Source organism: Artemia franciscana, chromosome 12, assembly GCF_032884065.1.
Source record: "Artemia franciscana chromosome 12, ASM3288406v1, whole genome shotgun sequence".
In the NCBI taxonomy this organism is placed as follows: Eukaryota; Metazoa; Arthropoda; class Branchiopoda; order Anostraca; family Artemiidae; genus Artemia; species Artemia franciscana.
In genome coordinates, this window is record NC_088874.1 from 28,102,745 (window position 1) to 28,125,021 (window position 22,277).

The 22,277-nt window shown below is 36.1% G+C and overlaps 1 protein-coding gene across 1 annotated transcript; it reads right to left on the minus strand.

Moving 5' to 3' along the window:
- Window positions 1-256: 256 nt before the first annotated feature.
- LOC136033948 (uncharacterized) lies at window positions 257-19,682 on the minus strand. The gene is made up of 4 exons (XM_065714970.1): window positions 19,570-19,682; window positions 16,438-16,570; window positions 14,942-15,156; window positions 257-475 (listed from the first exon to the last, which is right to left on the minus strand). Exons 2-4 carry the CDS (start codon window positions 16,499-16,501, stop codon window positions 272-274), a joined length of 483 nt encoding a protein of 160 aa, XP_065571042.1. The 5' UTR covers window positions 16,502-16,570; window positions 19,570-19,682; the 3' UTR covers window positions 257-271.
- Window positions 19,683-22,277: the final 2,595 nt, after the last annotated feature.

A 22,277-nucleotide genomic window follows, 5' to 3' on the forward strand; every position in this document is an offset into this window, starting at 1 on the left:
ACATGGAAGAAAAGAATAAATCACGAAAAATAGGAAAAATAAGGCAACGTTTTCCCTAATATTTTAACTTTATTTCTTACTAGACAGTTTTTTTTAGAAACAGATTGTTAATTTTAGGTTAATATGGGGTGTTTTGAGCCCCATTAAGGACTCAAAATAGAATTTGCCCCTAAAGCAATTATCGAATTGGAAAGAGTATTATAAAGGCATCAAGTGAAATATTCACTTTCTTCGTAGCTAATTTATGTGAAGATCCGGAACGATTTTATAGTCAGATTTCCCTGTTAACCGTAGTCTTGTGTATAATTGAGGCAAATGTTGAATACAGTTTCAGAGAGATTGCTTTGAGACCAAAAACAAACAAACTTACATCTTTAGTAACTTTTCCTCGCCCTTCGAGGTCATAAAGTGTGAAGGAGAATTCCTGTCTGTCACCATTCTCTTGAGTGCCAACCGACACATCACATTCAAATTCCTGAAAAGAAAGCCTTTTAGGGTACTGCTATTTATGCGTAAGACTCGGACAGCGTGTTGTTTGATACCTAACATCAAAATGATATATCTAGTAATATCAAGCACGAAATAACCATAAACAAGAGGGTCCCAAGATAAGCCAAAAGAATCATTCACCATGAAAAATTAGGTCTAAAAATGTTTCCTTAGAGGATTGAGACACAACCAAGAATAAAATTTTCCCTACAACTCTGCTTTAGATACCGACCAAAAAAATTTTCAATTTTGCTTGAATTTACAACTGAGCCACTCCAGGCGTGCATGGAGGGGGGGGGGGCTTGGAAATAAGAAACGAAAACTGTAAGTTATAGGGGGATATAGAAGAAACTATTGGAAACAATAATAAAATTAAGATTTCTGAGGGGCAAGGAACACGGGTCGAATTTCGTGTGTGCATCCATAAGATCCCTTAAGGTACAGTGTATCCTAAGATCTTAAGGTACAGTGTGGGAAAATCCGAACCCGAATAGAAATTGTATGCGACAATATTCTACCTCTTCAGGATATAAACAGAAATTTCAAAGCCTTATAAGGGATTAAAGACTTTTTTCCTGAAATTTCTTTTCAAGATAACATTTTACTATTAAAACTAATCGATATACACAAGGCCGTCTTTGGTGGGGAGGGGGTAGGGGGTTTGACCTTTCCGCCAAAATGTTTGTCTTACTCGTAAAGGTGTAGCAAAAATAGATATAAACAAATTTTATAAAATTTTTGTACCCCACAAAAAAAAATCCTTCTGTAAAACCCTCCCCGAAAAAAATCCTGGATACGGCCCTGGATATAAGTTACCATTCATGAATAAGCTGTAAAAGACAATTTGTTATCAATAACATGTTTTTTTAATTTTTAATTAACGCATTTTTAATTTTTGGTTACTATGGACCATTGTTTAACGCATTATTCAAGATCCTAACAAATCCATGAATTTTTCGATATAAAAGAAAAACACTTGAATTCATTACATTCAAAAATGTGATAATTCAAAATAATTTGAAAATGATCATGGGAAATCTAAACATACTAATGTTTTAACTTGAAAATAGTTTGCACATGTCCCAACATGGCCGGATCCTGGGTTTGATCCCTCCCCCCTTCTGAAATTTTTGTTAGATCTCATGAAAAAACAACAAAATATGCATAAACAATTTTTTGTTTCGTTTTGTAATTTTATTTGTGTAAACCCCTCCCCCCGAACGAAAATTCCGGACATGGCATTGCGTCCTAATATGATGACAGTTTAAGAAGCTCAAATATTAACAATGTAGTCCGCTACAGGATCTCTAGATTGCGACAAATTTCATTGTCAAGGGGAGAAATAGAAGTTGGCTAACTTATCTAGTTGAATGATTTGTGACCCAGGCCTTCAAACGCCCCACTAAGACAATCTTATTCTTTACGAAACTGGCTGTAGATCATACGAGTGGACATTCAGGGAAGCGTGTGTACGCAGGGAAGAAGGGGAAGGTCCCATGGGAGAACCAGCACACCATTTCTCTTCGTAGTGACCTTTCCTAGCAAAGGTGAAACATTTCCTCTCCACAGAAATGCATTCCTTTTTGCTCCCTCAAATTTCCCGAAGTCCATAGAAGAGATAAACCGATATAGCCACCAAGACATTATCCACAGGGGAGGTTATGGTTTGGAACCACCCTCCCTCAAAGTGTTAGTCCGACTCGTGAAAACGTAACACAAATGCACATAAACAAAAAAGTTTTTTATTTTTAATTTTGTAAATACTACCACACCCGAACAAAAATCCTGGATACGGCCCTGACATCTACATCTTGATCGTAAACATGAAGGGAGCTAAACAACACTAGTTGTACACGGATTTATTCCTCCCCCAAGATTGGTCGGAACGTCCCCTCAGTTCAGGGAATTAGAAAAAAAAATGGATAACTCCACTTTTTGTGCGCACCCCTCCCCCCATAAAAATTCTCTGACAGTCCTACAAAATTGCGACTATGCACAACCATCCTTGAACGTAAGAATATATTTCGAAAGGATGCCTCGCGTTTCGGGGGTGGGAAAATTAGTCAAAATGAAAATGGGAACTTTAACTCTATTGGTTTATGTGTGAGAATTTGTCCGAGATTTTGTGAAATGTTTAATTTCCCCATGGTTTCTTGGGATGTCTGGCAAAAGTAGGACATTTATTAGGAATCTAGATACATGTGTGAAGCCTTTTTTTGGGATTTTACAGCATGCAATTATTCGGTCAAGTCACTGCCTGATTATTAACCCAGTTTCTGTCTAACTTTTCACCCTCTTTGAAGTAATTAGCGATTGTACTGTTTTTATGGCACTTGGTATTAACCAAGTGACATATAGCAATCGCCAATTCTGTCGGTCTGTCTGTCGGTCCCGGTTTTGCTACTTTAGGCACTTCCAGGTAAGCTAGGACGATGAAATTTGGCAGGCGTATCAGGGACCGGACCAGCTTAAATTAGAAATGGTCGTTTTCCCAATTTGACCATCCGGAGGGGAGTGGGGGCCGGTTAATTCGTAAAAAATAGAAAAAATGAAGTATTTTTAACTTATGAGCGGGTGATGGGATCTTAATGAAATTTGATGTTTGGAAGGATATTGTGTCTCAGAGCTCAAATCCCGATCGGATCTGATGACATTGGGGGGAGTTGGAGGGGGGGGGGAAACCTAAAATCTTGGATAACACTTAGAGTGGAGGGATCGGGATGAAACTTGGTGGGAAAAATAAACGATCTTCGTGAATCGGATCTTCATGAAACTTCATATTTAGAAGGACCTCGTAACTCTGATCTCTTATTTTAAATCTCAACCGGATCAAGCGTAATTGGGGGGGGGGCAGTTGGGGGAACCGGAAATCTTAGAAAATACTTAAAGCGGTGAGATCAGGATGAAACTGGATGGGAAGAATAGAAACCTGTCTAAGATACGTGACTGACATAACCGGACCGGATCTGCTCTCTTTGGTGGAATTGGGGGGGGGGTAATTTTGAAAATTGAGGTATTTGTAACTTACGAAAGGGTCACCAGATCTTAATGAAATTTGATATTTAGAAGGATCTTGTGCCTTAAAGTTCTAATTTTAAATTCCGACCAGATCCTGTGACATTGGGGGGAGTTGGAGGGGGAAACCGGAATTTTTGGAAAACGTGAAAATTGGGGTAATTTATCTTACGAATAGATGATCGGATCTTAATGAAATTTGATATTTAGAAGGAATTCATGTCTCAGAGCTCTTATTTCAAATCCCGACCAGATCTTTTGACATTGGGGGGAATTGGAGGGGAAAACCTTGGAAAAACACTTGGAGTGGAGGAATCGGGATGAAGCTTGGTGGATAGAATAAACAAATGTCCTTGATACGTGATATCAGAATCGTACTGGATTCGCTCTCTTTGGGGGAGTTGGGGGGAGGGGTTCAGTGATTTGGCGAGTTTGGTGCTTCTGGGCGTGCTAGGACGATGAAAATTGGTAGGCGTGTCAGGGAGCTGCACAATTTGACTTGATAAAGTCGTTTTCCCAGATTCGACCATCTGGGGGGCTAAAGGGAGAGGAAAAATTAGAAAAAATTAGGTATTATAACTTACGAGTGGGTGATCGGATCTTAATGAATTTTGATATTTAGAAGGACATCGTGACTCAGAGCTCTTATTTTAAATCCTGACCGACATTAAGCCTCTTATTTTCCTTTTTAAATCAATCTATTGATTCATAGAATTTTGTTAGAGCTCATACCATATGATCTCTTGGCTCTTAGCTCTTCTCGCCTCGTCACAAGTGCCATATGAGCTCTTAGCTCTTGTTTTCGTAAAGAAAGTTTGCTTTCCACAACAAAATAGAACTATCCTTAATATTAGGGCGTTTATCCCCCCTTTTCAGGATAAAGTACAGCTTTTAATGGATCAACTTTGGAAACTATCATTTTTCATTAAAATCGAAGTTTTCGCAATAGAAGAACTACCCCCCACAGCACCCATATTGCACTGTTAACCCTAAAAATTTTGCTTTCAGTGGGATATAATACATTAATCACGGGTTCTAAATCGCTATGAACATAACCTGAGCCTAAAACGTACTTTTGAGGTTTCAGTCTTCTTCCCCCCATCCGCTACAATACTACAGATTAAAGTTAATCTGTATTTTCCGATATACGTGCTTTTGCATTTATTTAGTTACTAAATAAAAAAAAGTGCTACTTTATATCTGCTGTTTTGAAGGTTTCCCCCCCCCGGAAAAAATTCCTGCGTACGTGCCTGTTCTAAGCCAACAAATTAACGAAAAATTAAATCTTATTGGTTCTTCTGTATGAAATTTCAAGCCAGTACAAAACAAAAGCTTTCGAGTGACAAGATGTCAAGTCACTTCTCATGGATATTACCTCAGGGAAGGTAAGAAGATCCCTGCCTTCTGAGTTCTGTTCTGGCCTCTTTAGTACCCCGTGCAAAATATTGATTATTGCCCCTCCCCCATGTTTCCCACAAAATTTTCAAACTAAATTTTAACAAAACCTGCATTTATTAACAAAATTATTTCCTTATTATTAATTATTTTAATCTAATTATTTTGAAATCTTCAATCACATATGATTGAAATCGTGCGACGGCTATTTCGTTTAAAGTAGTTCAAAAACATTTAACAGTGCCTCCAGGGTTGACACGATTCCCACCTACAAGAGCCCTGATGCAATGGCTTTAAATTGTGCCCTTGGGGCATATAAGGTTTTTTACAGAATGAGCAGTCGTATAAAATTCCTGATATAAATTGGAAGGTATAGTGCTCTTTTTAAGGGTCACACTTATTTGAGAGCACCCCCACGCCCATCATTTCCCAAACAAACATCCAGTTTTGAGACATCAAATTTTTCAGCATTGTTGGAAGGTTCAGTAATCATGCGTTTGGGGATGTTAACCCCCCCCCCAACGAGGCCTCAAGGGAAGGGCTGTAAGTTAGCCAACTTTTCACTACTAACTACTAATAACTACTAACACTAATTACCACTGCTACTTTTACTAATACTACTACTGCTACTACTATTTCACTTGCAGCCAACAACTTGCAACGCTTAGAGTATTAAGATGAAAGAGGTGTCAAAGAGAGGTCGAAAGCGCACATCCCGGGCATCTTGATAGTGATGTTCAACTGACATTAGGCAACATACACATCCTACTACCGCTATTAATGTTGCTGCAACTACTGCTAGTACTACTAATACTACATTAACACTGAAACTACTTCTACTACCACACAAACTACTATGATAATAGTACTGTTAAAGCTAAGTCTACGAAGGTAAAATTCGGGAGAATATTAATGGCAAATTCGAACTAATTAAAGATACCATGTACATCTAGACTGTCAAAATAGCTTATCTAAAGAATTGATTTGTGTATTAAGCTGGAACTCTCAGAGAATACTTGAAGGGGAAGATCAATTGGCCAAAAGGCAATATGTGCACATTACAACTGACACTATTACCACACTCACTAATTCTACTACTACTACTATTGCTCCGACTACTATATCTATCGCAACTACTTGTAAGGTTAAGAGCATTAAGATGAAAATTTCAAGAAGTATATGAATACACAGATTATCAAAAGGGCATATCGATAATATCAGGGCAATGGCTAATTGTATTAAGTTGAGCAATAATACTACTGCTGTGACTACTATTACAACTATACCAAAGGGTATGAAGGTGAAATTTTCAGAGAATATTTCCAAAATGTCTGTTGTACGGAAGACAACCTACCATCCGTATGCAGGTTGTCAAAATGTTGTCACAAGGCTTGTTGTGTGGGATGTTGAACTAACCAAAAGATCATATTTGCATCATAATACTACTACTTCTACTCCTATAACAACTACTACTGCTACACCTATTTTTACTAAACTAAGACTACTATTATTAACTCTACCCCTGCTGCTACTATTACTACTGCTATAACTACTGGTGCTACTGCTAATAAACTTAAGGGTACGAAGGCGAAGAATTTGGACAATATTGATATTGTATAGAACTAAATCGAAGCAAACTATGCCCACCTAGGTTTAGTACTATGTGGTATTTGTGCATACTGCTACTAAGGCTACTAGTGCTACTACACAAGCTAAGGGTATGAAGCTGAAGCTTTCAAGGAATATTCACACGGACATTCAACTAAATCAGAACGAACTATGATCATGTAAATTGTCAAAAGGGTGACGGAACAATATCACAGTAGCGGCCTACATTATTTAGTTAGAACTTTAAGGATAAGTTGGGACGAATTTTGAACTAGCCAGAAGACAATATTTGTATACTTTTAATACTACTTCTACGGTTGCTATAACTAATGGCATTAAGTTCAAACGTTTAGGGGGAGTTTCAATTAAACAAAAAAAAAACTATACATATGTTGGTATTAAAAGCGCACATAAGCACAATATCAAGCAGCACTGCTCTATCATAGCTAGTAATATCATTGATATTTTAAAGGAGCTAATTTGATTAAAAATTAAAAGTTCTGATGCCCTTTTTAAGAGTCAAAAGTAATTGGAGGGCAATCAGCCCTCCTCTTTAGCTCGTAATTTTCCAAACACTTCCAATCAAAATTTTCAGATAGCAATTTTTTTCAGCATAGCTGAACGGTCTTGTAGCTGTTTCTCTTGTGGAATTGTATAGGTCCCCCCCCCCCAGTTAGGCAATTTGCAAATTATGTTTCAAAACAAAATGTTGCCTTAAAACGTATTGTGTGCATGCTGGTTGTCAATAAGACATCTCAGCAATATCCCAAGAACAACTGAGGGTATTATGTTCAAGCTTTCAGTGACTACTTCTGCTCTTAAAATTTAACTAAATGAAAAGAATGTACGCGTATCGATTCTGTCAAAACGCATAGATAGAATTTTTGCAAGTAATATTAAGTTTCATTTTTCAGGTCAACTACACGATACGATACGGACGTATACGATTTTTAAGCTATTATTTTCTTTTTCCCCGAAAAAGACTATGTCAATATATAACGAACAAAAATTAAGTTTTAAAAAACTATCTTCGAAATTAAACCAAAAATGAGCAAAAATAGAATGCAGTTATCAACCAAGCGTAGAACTACCATAAATCGACATCCATAAATAAATGAAACCCAAAAACGAACAGAAATTATAATAAATAACCGAGTCAAACTCAAGGCGAGCAGAATAATATGGGTAGGGCTCAAAACCCCTATGCCTTCCCAAGGTCAGAATATAATTTGCACTTTAGTGAAAAAACTTAAACTTAAAATGTTTTTACTTTTATAACTAATAAATCAAATATTATCATTTTAAGGAATAAACATCAGCAGATGTACAATAACTGACAATGCACATTCATTTGTATTTACTTTTCAGTAAAGTGCAAATTATGTTCTGTACTTGGGAAGGCATAGGGGTTTTAAGCCCTACTCATGCTAATTTCTGCTCGTCTTGAGTCTGACTCGGTTATTTATTATAATTTCTGTTCGTTTTGGGTTTCATTTATTTATGGATGCTTATTTGTGGTAGTTCTACACTTGGTTGATTATTTCATCCTACTTTTGCTCCTTTTTGGTTTAATGAAGTTCTTTATTTTTTTTTTAAACTTATTTTGAGGATATTTTTTTAATTAGTTTAAAGAATAGGGGAACTACAATTCGAGGAAAAACGTAGACAACTGATAAACAAATAGAATTCTTGAAGTTCTGGAAAAGACAAGGGCCCCTCTGAATACCTCTGACCAGAGGCACAAAGAAACTTTTCTGAGTCAAATCATGTTTCCCAGTAAAATCCTTATAAAATCGTTGAAATTTGAGACATGAAGGTCCAAGTAACTTAATATAAGATAACCCTAGACACGTCGGAAAGATGATGGACCTTTTCGAAATTTTTAGCGGTCTAAATGACAATAGAATCCCTTTTCTTACAAAATTCCACATACAATTTACTGTTTTATAAACTGAAAATACAACTGCAAGATACGTGTCAAAAGTAAAAAAGAATATGTATTAAAACAAAATATGAGGGATTTTCTTTAAAAATTGTCAGCCTGAAGTGAAACCGTTGCTACGTCACATAACGCAAATAAAACCAACGTCATCTGCGCCCAGAGAGGGATTATCTCTAAATCAGGAACACAGAGTCACGAGGAAAAATACACGAAATTTGGTTACTAAAATTCAGTTCTGAAGCCTCACACCAAAAATATACAAATATATTTATTTGGAGGCAGGGGGAGAGAAGAATAAAAAATAGTCAAAAAGCCAAATTACATGAAAACTAAAGGAAAAACTTTGAGCTATAAGAAGAGAAGAACCCCCCCTAAGTTCATGCATCGAACCCTGACAATACAAGATATGCAGACCCTTCACTGCCCTGTGAGTAAATCTGTGCAAAAGATTGTATTTGGAGGGGAGCAGCTCATGTGAATGGTGGGGAGGGAGACCAACTACAAGAAACATCTTATATTTTTGTCCAAATTTATATGTTGCCCATGACCCCCAAAACCGGCAGACATAGTCTATTCCTCGGAACAAATGTTTACGTACATGCCTGACTAAAATTATGTACTTCTATATTTACAAACTTACACTTAGTGATCATTAACTCAGAGCCATTCTTTCGCAGATAATTTTTAGGGAAAAGGCTTGCATATCCGTTCCAATTATATTACACATAAATCGGATTATTTGTGTATCCAAAACTTGAGTGCCCAATACCTTAAGCCGAGAACGATAAGATCTGAGCTTGGAAACGGTGCCTAAAATATACCCATTGGGTTTCCTAAAAAGGAAGCACATGCCCAAGAATGCAACACAGGCTTACGTGAACATTTAATGTTTCGAATAAATATACACGACAGCCAAAGTATTCACACCTTTGCTTGGGTCAATACATATTTCAATTTTCAAAAATGACTTCTTATCACGCACTATTCACTAATTTTAATATATTCAGCTGAAGAAATTGTATTACCTTTTTACAATCAACTTTGATTACAACATTACGAGTGTGATCAGGAATTTAAAACAAAAGAATGGCTTGATTTTCCCATTAAAATAAAACACATTTTGCTATTCTTTTATGGAGCAAGGGGGAATGAACTCTCCCCAAATCGTGTATCGAACAGTTATCTTCCCTATTAAGTGCCACTAGATCGGTCATTAAACGTAAAGAAAAAAACCTAACTCAACTTCAATTTACTACGTTGGCTAAATGAAAAGAAAAAATGTTGTACTTGTTAATTAAACAAAACACACCCACGAAGTGAAGTTAGGTTAATCCTAATGAAATACAACCTTCGTATAACCTTTAGTTTATGTATTAATATAATTTGGACTGTATATTTGCACATTGGGGGGGGGGTAAAGTATTTGAAGAGTACCCCAAGGTTTAATGCATTCTATTACCCGTCACTTCTCTTTACTGCTATGAATCCGGTTTCCTGAGATCTAACCTAAGCGTAATTCTTGAGTGTTTCGTTTAATTAACCAGCACCAAAAATTTATATACTGGAGCACCAAAGCCCGCAGAAATTGCTACAGGGGTAATCTTTAGAGGGACAGACTTAGACATAACTCTCCCCAAGCGCGGTCAGCGACAAAATACCTCTCAACTAAGATCTCTCGGACGCAGTAGAACAACAATCCTCCGAGATCGACTAGAGAGCGGCCTGTTCGGAGCCAAGATAGAAAGGTTATTTACCTGCAAGATGGCTATTTAATTACACAATCGCTGCATACGGATTTCGTCGGAACGTTTATGAATTGGAATTGATATTCATTCACCCTTCTCCAACTGTCAAACTTTATTTTGAAGGGTTTTTTTTTTGGTTGTTAGGCGTCTAATTTCAGTTAACAGGATTTAAGAAAAATGTATTAAGGGTTTTGGGAGGGTGAGATGAATTACCCCAAAGTCATGAACTATCTAGACCGAATATTTTACAAAAAAAAATATGTTAATATACCAATTCTCAGATGGTTGTCAGTTTTAAGATATTTCCCCCTGAATATTGCTAATGGGCATGCACAATCTGATCCATTTGAAAATTTCTCAGAGAAATAGAAAACGGCTTTTATTTCACTGACAAGTTCACTTCATACTCACTTAAAGCCCCAAGAACCATGAAAATGAAATCTGGTTGTTTGAACTGGTAGTTACCTAGTTATTGGTAGTACAAGGCTCAAACTAAAAAAAGAGAACCGTACCATGGGTGAAAAATCCGCAAAAAAGCTAAAAGTAAATGGTACCAAGCAATTTAAGCACGTGTACTTTCTATTGAAGGTTTAGTTGTCTTCGAGAATCACCATACGATCGGAATTCGTTACCGAACTTAAGCAATTGATTACCGAAGTTCGTTACCGAACTTGTTCATTGATTTTCAGGATTCAAAGTGCAGCTCAATACGAGATTCAACTAGGATAGCCAATGAATAGAAGAAAACAACAAATGAATGTAGATTGACAGTTTAATATACCTATATTGCTATTTATTCCTTAAAATCCTAAGTTTATTTATTAAAGTTAAAAAAAGTGGAGACATTTAAAAGATTTTTTAGTAAAGTGCAAATTATGTTCTTGTCTTCAGAAGGCAAGGGGGTTGGGGCATCAGCCAAACTCGTATTGAGTTTGATTTGGTTATTGTTACAACTTTTGATCGTTTTGGGTTTCTTTTATTTATTGAGTCATTTGTGGTAGTTTTATTCTTGGAAAATTATTTGACTTCATTTCTGATCATTTTTGGTTTAATCTAGGTCTTTACTTTTCTTTGAAAAATTTATTTTGTGGATTTTTTTCTTTTAATTAATAAGGAGAAAAACTAATCAGGATTGCTATGTTTAAAAAAAGTTGGAAGATTTTTATCAACAAAAAAGGGAACTTTCAGCTGGCATCAGATAATGGGTAGTGTAAGGGGTGTCGATTACAGGCTCTCACTTTCAGTTTTGTCGAATATGATGAAGACAATGAGCTTGAAGAAAAAGACCAGGTGTTTAGCTTATTAAATTTAAAACTGGAGTTCACAGTGTAAAGTTCTATTAAAAACTATTTTGTGTTTTAAGGGAAATAAATCCGTTTTTTTTTTGCAACAAATTAACAGGGAATCAAAACTACGCGTCATTGATTGAATGATGTACATTTGAATGTGAAGAATACATTTTTTTCGTTTTTTAAAAATAATTTTGTTGCATAATTAAGAGCCATAACTAGGAGCAAAATTTATAGAGAACCAAAAACTACGCTTCCTTGATTGAATTATATATATATTTAAATTTGAAGATAATTTTTCATGAAAAGAATTGACGATAGGCTGTCACGCCAAAAGGGTATATCTGAATTTTAGACTTCTAAGATAATTGCTAAAACTGTTTGCCAATCTGGTCTCAAAGGAATTATTAGCAGACCGATGCATATTTTATCATATTTCGATCTTTCTTGTCTATATTTACTTTCTGAACTTCCCTTTGAGAACAACTTAGCAAACGGTTGTTTTCAATTATCAACATAGAAGATGTAGATAGATGGGTTCATCCAAACTTGTCAGCCAGCGGGGGGGGGGGGGGGGTCTTCGAGCCCTTGACCCCCCCACCCAAACAAAAGTCTCACGATTTCTACTATCGTTTCTATTTCATATAATTCACTTTTTTTGTGTACATAACCAGGTCCACCTCTGTCAAAAATATGAATCGTAGCATTTTTGGTTTTACTTTTATGCTGTCGATGTTTGCATGCAAACCTATTTTACTCTTTTATTACTTCTGTTATTGCCCCCTCCCCCGCCAAGAAATGAAACAAAAACGGACAAAGCCATTGAATTTTATGGGGCAGACTCCAATCTGGCCAACCACAATCAATAAGGGCCAATAGTTTATCTAACTCCAAACCTTTATCTTTGTCTAGTTTATCTAGATTGGGGGAGGAGTATTCCTCCCTGTTTTCAGAAACAAATTGGATTTTTTCATTAAAATCTGTTTTTAAGGTATTTTTACTGGAAAAAATTTACACCCCTTATTGATTTTGAAAAATACATTTCTGACATCACCCCTTAACATGTTGTAGCACAGTGCATTGATGCTCTGCTTGGCAATACGGAGCACCCGAGTTCAATCCCAGATGCAGCAAGGTTGGGCGACAAGCTTGCTACTTGTTCCAGTGAAAAACCATCAGCAACTGAAACGTCGACTCGACGCCCTATGCGCCAACAGTGCCTCAAGAGGATCTTTATCCTTTATCCTATCGTCACCCCTTATATTTCGGTGAGTTTACACCACTCCATGAAATGTGTGCACAATATACTTTGGTTAAGCCGGCCAAGCAGCAAATGATAAAAAAAAAACAATTAATCTTGTTGTATCACTAATAAAGTCCAGCGGTATCCATTCCTTAAAAGCATAGTCTTGACTCGTTTTTATTATTTGCACTTCCTTGAACAAATTATTCTTTTTATACAATGCTTCCAGGTTTTGGCATTAGAATCAAATTCGCTGTTGTTTCTGGACAATTAACGGAACGCCGACAAAGTCGGTTCAATACAAAATTTTCACCCACTAAAAGAAGAATTCCACAATGAAAATGCGATTTAAAAAGGAATTAGATCGATTTTGTAGGGAGCTAAGAGACCCTGAAATATGTGCTTGACGTGTTTTGACAAATGGATTTTGATATTAACCAGGACTAGCTGTTATTTCCCCGAACCCTCCCTGAAATTTGAAAATTCGGTGTCATTTTGGAAATAACATTAGTGAGAACTTTAAAATTATATAAAGTAGTGTTCAGAATTTTATAGTTTTTTTCTGGATTCAAATTAATGGATTTAAGTTAACTAAAGTTAAATTGATCATTATCATTTGCTTAATTTATTTTATTGATTTTTATTTAGTTTATGGCAAATCGTTTTAATTATATTTGTATTTTAAAATTACATATTAATTGGCATTGTATTATTGATTTATTGTACATCTTACTAATTAATTTTATAATAAGAACAGATCTTTGAGGAGGACTAAGATGTCCTGTAAGGCTGTAATCCATCAAAAAGCGCGTTTTATGGGCTATTTTTTTACTACGAACGTCATCCTTAACTTTATTATTATTGAAGCAATTATAATTTGATTATCATTAAATTGTTTTTATATTTAGCATATTAATAATCTATAATTGATATTATTTATAAGGTCTATTATGAGCAATATCACAAGTATTTATTAGGGCCATTAGATTTGCCGTAAGAGGCAGACTTATGGGCAAGGTGGGGGTAGCCATTCCCCTCAATCTAAAATTTTTTTGTTTCCTTTACATTCCAATAAGAAGCATTAGCCATATTTTGCAGTAGCAGGGAAGGCCACGGATCTTTCAGCCATCAGTCCCTTCCCTCAATTTTTATTTTTCCGTACATTTTTCAAACAATTTGCTTATTTCAGGTTGTGCAAATACTAAAAAAATTCCTCTCCGCGTGCCTTCTAAGAGGAAATTGAACTGCAACATTCAATCTGCCGTGAAAAATTTCAGCTTTCCTAGGAAATTAAAATTAGGGCGTTTTGCGCAACATTACTATAGCCAGTAAGTGATATAGGGAAGGCTGGACAAGTTTACATCCGGACATTTTCTATTCGAATGAAAGCTACAACGAGGCAAATTAAAAATGATATTGGATACCTTGGTATTGTAATAACAAAACGATAAGCGACATAAGTCATTTAAAAATTTAAATACTTTGCCAACAAGCCTTATTTGCTACACCTGACACGCCACCATGACGATGCGATGCAACTAATCTTCTTCCAAAAAATATACTACATTCTACAGGTACATACTGACATGGGTGGATTTATAGGAAAATCTTGGGCAGGGGCAATGTGACAAGGCCGCTAAAAGGCAAAATCTGGAGGGGGTAACGTGACAAGGCCGCAAATAATTAACCAAATTGACAAATCCATTAACAAAGAGGGAAAAACAGAAAAAAAAACTAGGAATGACGGCACCAGAAAAAAATTTGAGGTCGGCATCCCCCGCGCCCCCTGGATCCACTAGTGCACACTCATTTGGATGGGAATTTTTTTGCAAGAGAAGAATGGGCAAGTTCCTCAGATAACATACTTTTAGAAATTTGAGAATCAGCCTCGAGAGATCCATAATGTCAATTTTGTGCATCAACGACCCAAACCACCCCAAATGTGTTAACACGAACCAAACAAACAGTTTATACCATCTTTCTCGCATTGATGGAAATAATATTCCTGGACTATATATTTTAGAAGCCCCAGCCATGCAGAAGTATAACTTCAACATCCATTGATACACATACAGAGGGTGGGCATGGCTACAGCTAAATTTTAGGCGATTTTACTTATAAATTTGTCAAGCAAAAAAGGTTGGGGTCCCCTTACAAAATCACGCATCCACCAGTACATATAAGACCCTATAAGATAAAATAAGCAGAATGTTACCTCGAATTTCAATTCCTTCTTGATAGGAGCAGTAACGTTGTCGATCTTATTCTCATTTAAGCTACTATTCGTGTTGTCACGATTCAGTTTTACACTGGACACTGAATAAGGTATTTGAGAGTTGACGATACTATCAGTGATACTGGCACAGTCATCACGATTTATTAATTCTTCTGTGTCGCTGGGTCGGAGCTCCATATCCGAAGGTAGTATCACTGCAAGAAAACACTTACTTTGCAAAACTATTAATTCACAATCACAGGTACCAGGCCCAGCAGAGGCAGTTTTAAGGGGCACTTGCCCCAGGTGCACAAAATTTCAAATGACCTAACATTTATAATCATTTATAATTTTGGAAATGCATTTTTGGTAGAGGGTGAAGTTGGCAGGAAGTATAAACATATTGAATAAGAAATTTTTCATATTTACCATATCTTGTCCCCCAAAAGGCAATAAAAGTTAGATTAAATTTAGTGTTAAAGCTGTCATATGCAAATATACATTAAAATGATTAAAGACTCTTAGGGTAATTTTGAGACGCACAAAATATTCTTACTTAAAAAAGCCGATCGTATTTGACAAATTCTGGTTGAAGACACCCCCTCCACCACCACCAATCCGTGTCTTATCCATGCAAGCGGAACGATGCGAGGTGTCAACCCACATTGTAACCAGGGGTACATCATGGACCGCCGCCGTGTGTGACTTCTGAAAGTTGGCACCTCCTCGGCACGATCGCAGCCGCACGAGCTGCATTGGTCATTTAAAAAAGAGATAGCCCATGCTAGTAAGATCCTTGATACTCTTTTTGTCTCAAATTATCGTATCAACCGCAAAATATTGACATAATTTCGATTCCTTGTCCAATTAGGTTTTATTCAACGCATTTAGAGTATTTCTGTTTACGTTTATTCTAGATAAGTTTTATCATTTATAAGAGCATGTTTCCTCCCAAAGTACGCCATACCAGTAACTTGGCCCATTATTATTGTTATAGGAGCAGAAGGGACTACTGTATATTTGAACCCCCTCTTGCTTACCGTGTCCAAAAAGAGCTAAGTATATTCTTATCCCCTATTTAACAATCAATGAAATAAAAAACTACGATTAATGATAATTACTTCCAGAACGTTCCCTAAACAGGCTACGTGGTGTTGGATTGTCAAGTGGCACAATGCCAGTAGCATAAATTCACGAAAATAGGGGGAATTAAATCATTAAAATCTAAGGCGGCAATTTTGCTGTTTTTTCAATGGAGAGACAAAAAGAGCTATTTTCAATGAAACACCAAAATGTGTATGTTACAAATCTGGGGGATGGCATCTTATGGGGCGAAATAGCTCCCCTTTTAATTGACGCCAATTATATGTACGGCATATATACGATTAGAACGAACTGCCAAAAACTTGACTTGGGGATGAGGTGGCTGACTCCACAGACCTATATGGGCTTTCAGCCATCATTTAGCCACTCTAAACTAAAAAGCATAATTTTACCTGCCATATGTTTATACCCATTCAGAAACTTGGTTTTCCACCACTTCACGAAATGTGTTGTCATTTTTGTCTTCTTGTTTCTTGTTGTTGTTTTTTAATTGTTAGCGGCACAGCAATCCATCTTCTTTGAGACCTGAAAAATATATTTATTTATTTTTTTAACTGGAATTATTTAGCATTATGAGCTAACTATAAATGAAAAATAAGTAAAAAGATAACAAAGAATCAGCAAAGGTTTGTAAATAGCCTAGGTCTATTCCCAACTTATAAATCAAATTTATTTAAATTTTATTTCAGAATGTAAGACACACTTTCACCGAAACTTAAAATTCTTATAAATCAAGATTTAGCAAAGAGAAGTGACTCAAAAAGCTTTCCTTGGCCCTCATTTGTACAGGAGTAGAACCTTAAAAGAATACCATATTCATCCTCATTAAGTACTCTTTCAAGTATAATAAATCGCTACCATTGCAATTACTCCCCGACTCCATCCCCTAGTGGGGCCAAAAAAGCTCTAGGCTATATACAAAGGTTTGCTGATTGTGGGGTTTGTATTTTTTTTTTTTTTTGCTTACTTGTCACCAACCGTTGTATCACAAAGCCAAATAAAACTGATTCGAAAAACAACAAATTAGCAAGCTAAAAGGTACACGGCTATATCTGGTCTTGTTGGGTAGGAAACTGGGATGTAATTGCGAAGTCTGCCATTATAGTAGCTTGAGATATAATTAAATAGAGGATTGAATGATATGCTTTTTATTTCCTGTATTACGAGCAAAAAGAACAAAAAAGGGCTTAAAATGGACTTTGCGGTGGTAGCGATCAGTATATCTGGAAAGCACGTTAAAAAGTGCATTGAGGGGTAGTCATCTTTTAGCTACAGAATTATCGGAGGCACTGACAAATTTAACCATAAGTCCGTTCAGTTTATCAAAGGTCAGTCACCTTAGAAGGGATTGAGTCCTAGTAGAATTCTAATTTATGGGTATTATTTGATCCTGAGGTGTAGTTGAGTTAGGTGAATGAAACTCCCAGGAATGGATCCAGAGTGTTAATGATCCACTGGGAAGGTGTTTTGAAGTACCTAACTAAATCCCTTCCCCCTCCAAAGAGCACTAACCTTTGGTAACCTTTTATAATTTTCGCGTTATAAAAGTGAAACGCTGAGAAACAGACCTACGGGTCAAATGAGGCCCAATGAAGTTGTTTTGAGTCCCATCTTTGATCAATCCTGATTTTATAAACCTGCAAATCTATTCTTAACATTAGAAAAAAGTCTTGGCTGAATAACTGAGAATCCAAAGCGACATAGGGATTCTTTTCTATGATCCGAACATTGGCTACCAATGAATAAGGTAAAATTCTAGTTGATTGACTTCTAGCTATCTCGGAAAGGGTTTAGGTTAGGAAAATGAAACCTATTGAAATTTGGACAAAACAACATTTTACCTTAATTTTCAGTTACTAGTTGCTATTTCTCTGCCTTTAGTTCTGAAAATGCAATTCCTGTTATTTGAGTAGAATTTTGAGCCATATCAATGCTTTTTTTTCAAAATTTAAGAAATGTATTTGCATTTCTTAAAAACCTTATAAAATGGAATTGAGCTAAGTTATGAAGCTGAAAACAATTTTTTTAATTTTACCCAAAACTCGCCCAAACCCACGCATTGCACTCCCGGCCGAAGGCAGAGAATCAGGATGTCTGTACCTGCACTACACAGACCTTTGGTCAGCATGGGAATTTTTTTTTTAATTCACTTGCAACCCCCCCCCCCACTCCGGATAATTAAATATGTCCGGGATTCCAAAACTGACCAAGGGACAAGGTGAAAACACTACCCGCTCCTTTTTTATGCTCTTTCTAAATATAATAATCAAATCAACCCAAGTGCACCCCGCCTCTAATGGTCCTATGTATAACCCAAGATATATATTAAAACTAAAAGAAAACATTAAAACAACGAAATTCTCACTTTATAAAATGCAGGATGTTTTTCATACATCAGTTTGTCATGTTTATTTCCACGGTAAATATTGAGCAGTTCACATAAATGACTTAGTAATCAAGTGAACATACACTAATTGCCTTTTTTATGCTCTTTACAAATATAATAATCCCTTTACTCACAAATTCAATTTTAACGGACCCCCAAACACGATAGCCTACCTTTTTCTTAGCCTATTTTAGATAGAGCTTATGGTAAAATTCTATGCTATCTTGGAAAGGGTTTAGGTTAGGAAAATGAAACTTTCAGGGATGGGTCTATAGGCTAAATTATATCCCGGGAAGGTATTTTAAAGTACCCACCTCTACTCCTTCTCCCTTTGATGACTTTTTTGACACCTTTGATGACCTTTAAAAATATGTGTTATAGAAGTGAAACCTTGCAAAATAGATCTTCTGCTTAATTGAAGTACAACAAAATTGTTTTTAGCTTCATATATTCGCTCAATTCCATTTTATAAGGTTTTAAAGATATACAAATACATTTCCTAAATTTTGAAGAAAAAAAACATTGATAAGGCTCAAAATTCTACTCAAATAACAGGAATTGCATTTTCAGAACTAAAGGCAGAGAAAAAGCTACTAGTAACTGAAAATTAAGGTAAAATGTTGTTTTGTCAAAATTTCAATAGGTATAGACCTGTCATGTAGGCAAATTTCAGGGCCCTTTAGAGGGAGAAGGAGTGGAGGTGGGTACTTTAAAATACCTTCCCGGGACATACTTTAGCCTGTAGACCCATCCCTGAAAGTTTCATTTTCCTAACCTAAACCCTTTCCGAGATAGCAAGAAGTCAATTAACTAGAATTTTACCTTCGGTAAGGTTAGAGGGGGTAAGTTTGTTTCTTAGGTAGGCCTATCCGAATAGCCTACTCTGTCAATATAAATATTTACAAAAAAAAAGCCATTTATTTCACTATGAAAAGGCAAACATAAATTGATGGAATGTCATTAACCACAATTCGCATTTCAACTCTCATCAGCAAGAACAAAATACACCACAATTCGCGTTTCAACTCTCATCAGCAAGAACAAAATACACCACAATTCGCTTTTTGTTCTTAGCAAAACCAAACTGAATACAAAATAGCAACATATATTCGTTTTAAAATTAATGATGTTCACTCACCGTGTTCAGAAAATACTTTTTTAATACGGACTTCAGTTTCTAATATGATTAAATCCAAACAAATGCAATTAAATATTCTCAACTTTACACATTCACAGCTAAAGCAAGACTAAAGGCGATATTTTAAAAATTGCTCGAACAGAACGCGCCGCGCAAGGAGTGTTTTAGGCATTCGCTCATTTAAGCATTTGTTTTTATTAACAGGAACATTTTATTATAAACATACAAAAAGAAGCAAATTGTAAAGAAGGAAAAAAGAGGCTATAACCAGTCAGTGACGAAAAATGGAGGATAAATGTGCAGATATTTCGGTCGACCGTCTTCAGTGCGCAAAAGCAAATAAAGAGTAAAATATATATGGATAAAAGTCTTAAGGACAAAATAAAAATGAACCTAAGAAAACATTAGTAACAAACAGCTGACTGGGAGTATACTCGTTTTTTCTTCTTCATGATTTGCTTCATTTTATCAGGCTTAGTCAGTGCCTTAGGATGGCCGTACTCAGGGGACAGGGAAAGGGGAGGGTGGATGTCTTCCACAATGTATGCCTATAAATGTACTCTAAGCTAATTACCACCCATTTTCCCTTATCACCAAAGACACCCTAGGGGGTAAGGGGCGAGAGGGGAGTAAAAATTTCCTGGGAAGAGGAGGAAGGAGAAACGAACCATATCCTCCAGAATATTTTTGTATCATATCTTATCTTTTTTGAACCTTATCCACCTGGCTTCTACCCAGAAGCGAATCTCTAGTACTTTTATTGGGGGTGGGGTGAAGAGGGGTCCATATTCGGGTTGTCAAGTGGCATGGGATATATAATAATTTTCTTCACGTTATTAGAGGACAACCCCCTCCTCCAACAATACCCCTGCTTCCACCCAAGTCTGTATTTCAACTATAGAAACCCTATAATATTGCCTAGGACTAGTAATATATGCCTATGATTATTAATACAATTATTAACACAGCTGTCGGGAGTGGGGAATATGAAAATCTAAAGGTCTAAAATTTCCTAGTTTTACATTTTATACTGTTCAAGAAAAAAATATGGTACTTGTGTATTATTCAGAACAAACTCAATAAGTGAAGTTAGGTTCTTTTGCGAAACAAACTACGATGCAGGTACATTTTCATTAAATATATTATATAAAGAGGTGGTTAGCTTAGGTTAAGTTAGGTATTTGATACAACGCACCCCACCCCCTCCCCCCTAATGTGCAAATATATAGCCCAAACTTTTGATAAAGCTAATGAAATAAAACAAAATATGGTAAGAGTATAATAGTTTATTAGGAAAAAAGTAAAATTATAACTTAAAACTCTAACCTAACCTTTTATCTTTGAGTTTTGTCCTTGTGGCTATGAAACCGGCTTTTCTCATAAAATGTACCTGCATCGTAGTTTGTTTCATGAAGAACCTAACTCCACTTATTGAGTGTGTTCTTAATAATACACAAGTACCGAAAATTCTTCTGACAACCTTTCTTAGGAATAAACCAACTCATGCACGTAACCAGTGCAGGGGATTTACCCCTCAAAACTGCTCTATTTACAATAATCTTTCGAATTATTCACCTTTTGCTGTGATGGATGTAAGGGTCTGTACAAGATTAAGCCCTCCTCGAAAATAAAGCATGTGTACATACCTGGACCTGTTGGTACCTATGAGTATGCAAATTTAAAATTACGAAATGATATAGTGATGTCATTTAACATAGTGATGTCATTTAGTATAGTGATGTCATTTAGTATAGTGATGTCATTTGGGGGTACGGTCAAGTCACTCTGCCTCAAAATTAAAGTAATGAAATTTGTTGAAAATGATATTTTTTTGAGCAGGTTTACACAGGGAATTGTGTAATCACATTTTTGCCGATAAATCCCACTCACAGGAAAATCCATCCTGGCCTAACATAAAACATTCCCTTTTGATTTTTAGGTAGTTTCACGTTTGAGAGTAGTCATGCATCTAGAAACTGATCGACCACATTCATTCCATGAATCCTGGATTCCCCCTTGTATCCTGGTCATGGAGCCTTTCGAGGGGGAATAAGTGTATTGTGATTCAATTTTAAATTGTATTTTGTATTGTCTTGTATTTAATAATAACTTCTCTCTCTCTCTCTCTCTCTCTCTCTCTCTCTCTCTCTCTCTCTCTCTCTCTCTCTCATGAATGTTGGCGCATTAGGTGTCGAATCGACGTTTCAGTTGCTAGGTTTTTCTTTTACAGGGACAAGTAACAAGCTTGTCACTCAACCTTGTTGCAGCGGGATCCCGGGATCCCTGGATAGCCAAGCAGAACCTGAATTCACAGTGCTACAACAAGGTTTATCAACTTAATTTTGGGACTTTGTTAACTAAAAGGATGCCATAGCATTTTATAAATTACGAAATGTAACTAATGTAAAAAATATCTTTTAACTAAAAGGATTTTTTTGCAAATGAAATGAGATTTTTTTAATAAAATGGGTGTTCTCTTTAGCGAGGTGACATTTGAATTTGTGTGTAGTATAATATCCACTCTTAACCCTTGCAAAAAAAAAGTTAAACTGGCGATGGTGTCCATAGACAAGATGGAAATAAAAGGCAAAAATATTCTCAACAGTGAATAAGCAGCCTATTAAATTTGCACAACCCGAGTATTGTCTGGTATATGACCTTTACCAGTATACCAAATGCCTGTGAGCTGTTGTCGGCTCGTCGCAAAG

Bases quoted from the DNA above. Each gene is read 5' to 3' on its own strand.
- LOC136033948 (XM_065714970.1), bottom strand. From the start codon at position 16,501: ATGACAACACATTTCGTGAAGTGGTGGAAAACCAAGTTTCTGAATGGG. The intron at 15,157-16,437 runs GTAAAATTATGC...GTTTTCTTGCAG, and splicing joins TGGGTATAAACATATGGCAG to TGATACTACCTTCGGATATG. The intron at 476-14,941 runs GTAACATTCTGC...CTTTCTTTTCAG, and splicing joins AGAAGGAATTGAAATTCGAG to GAATTTGAATGTGATGTGTC.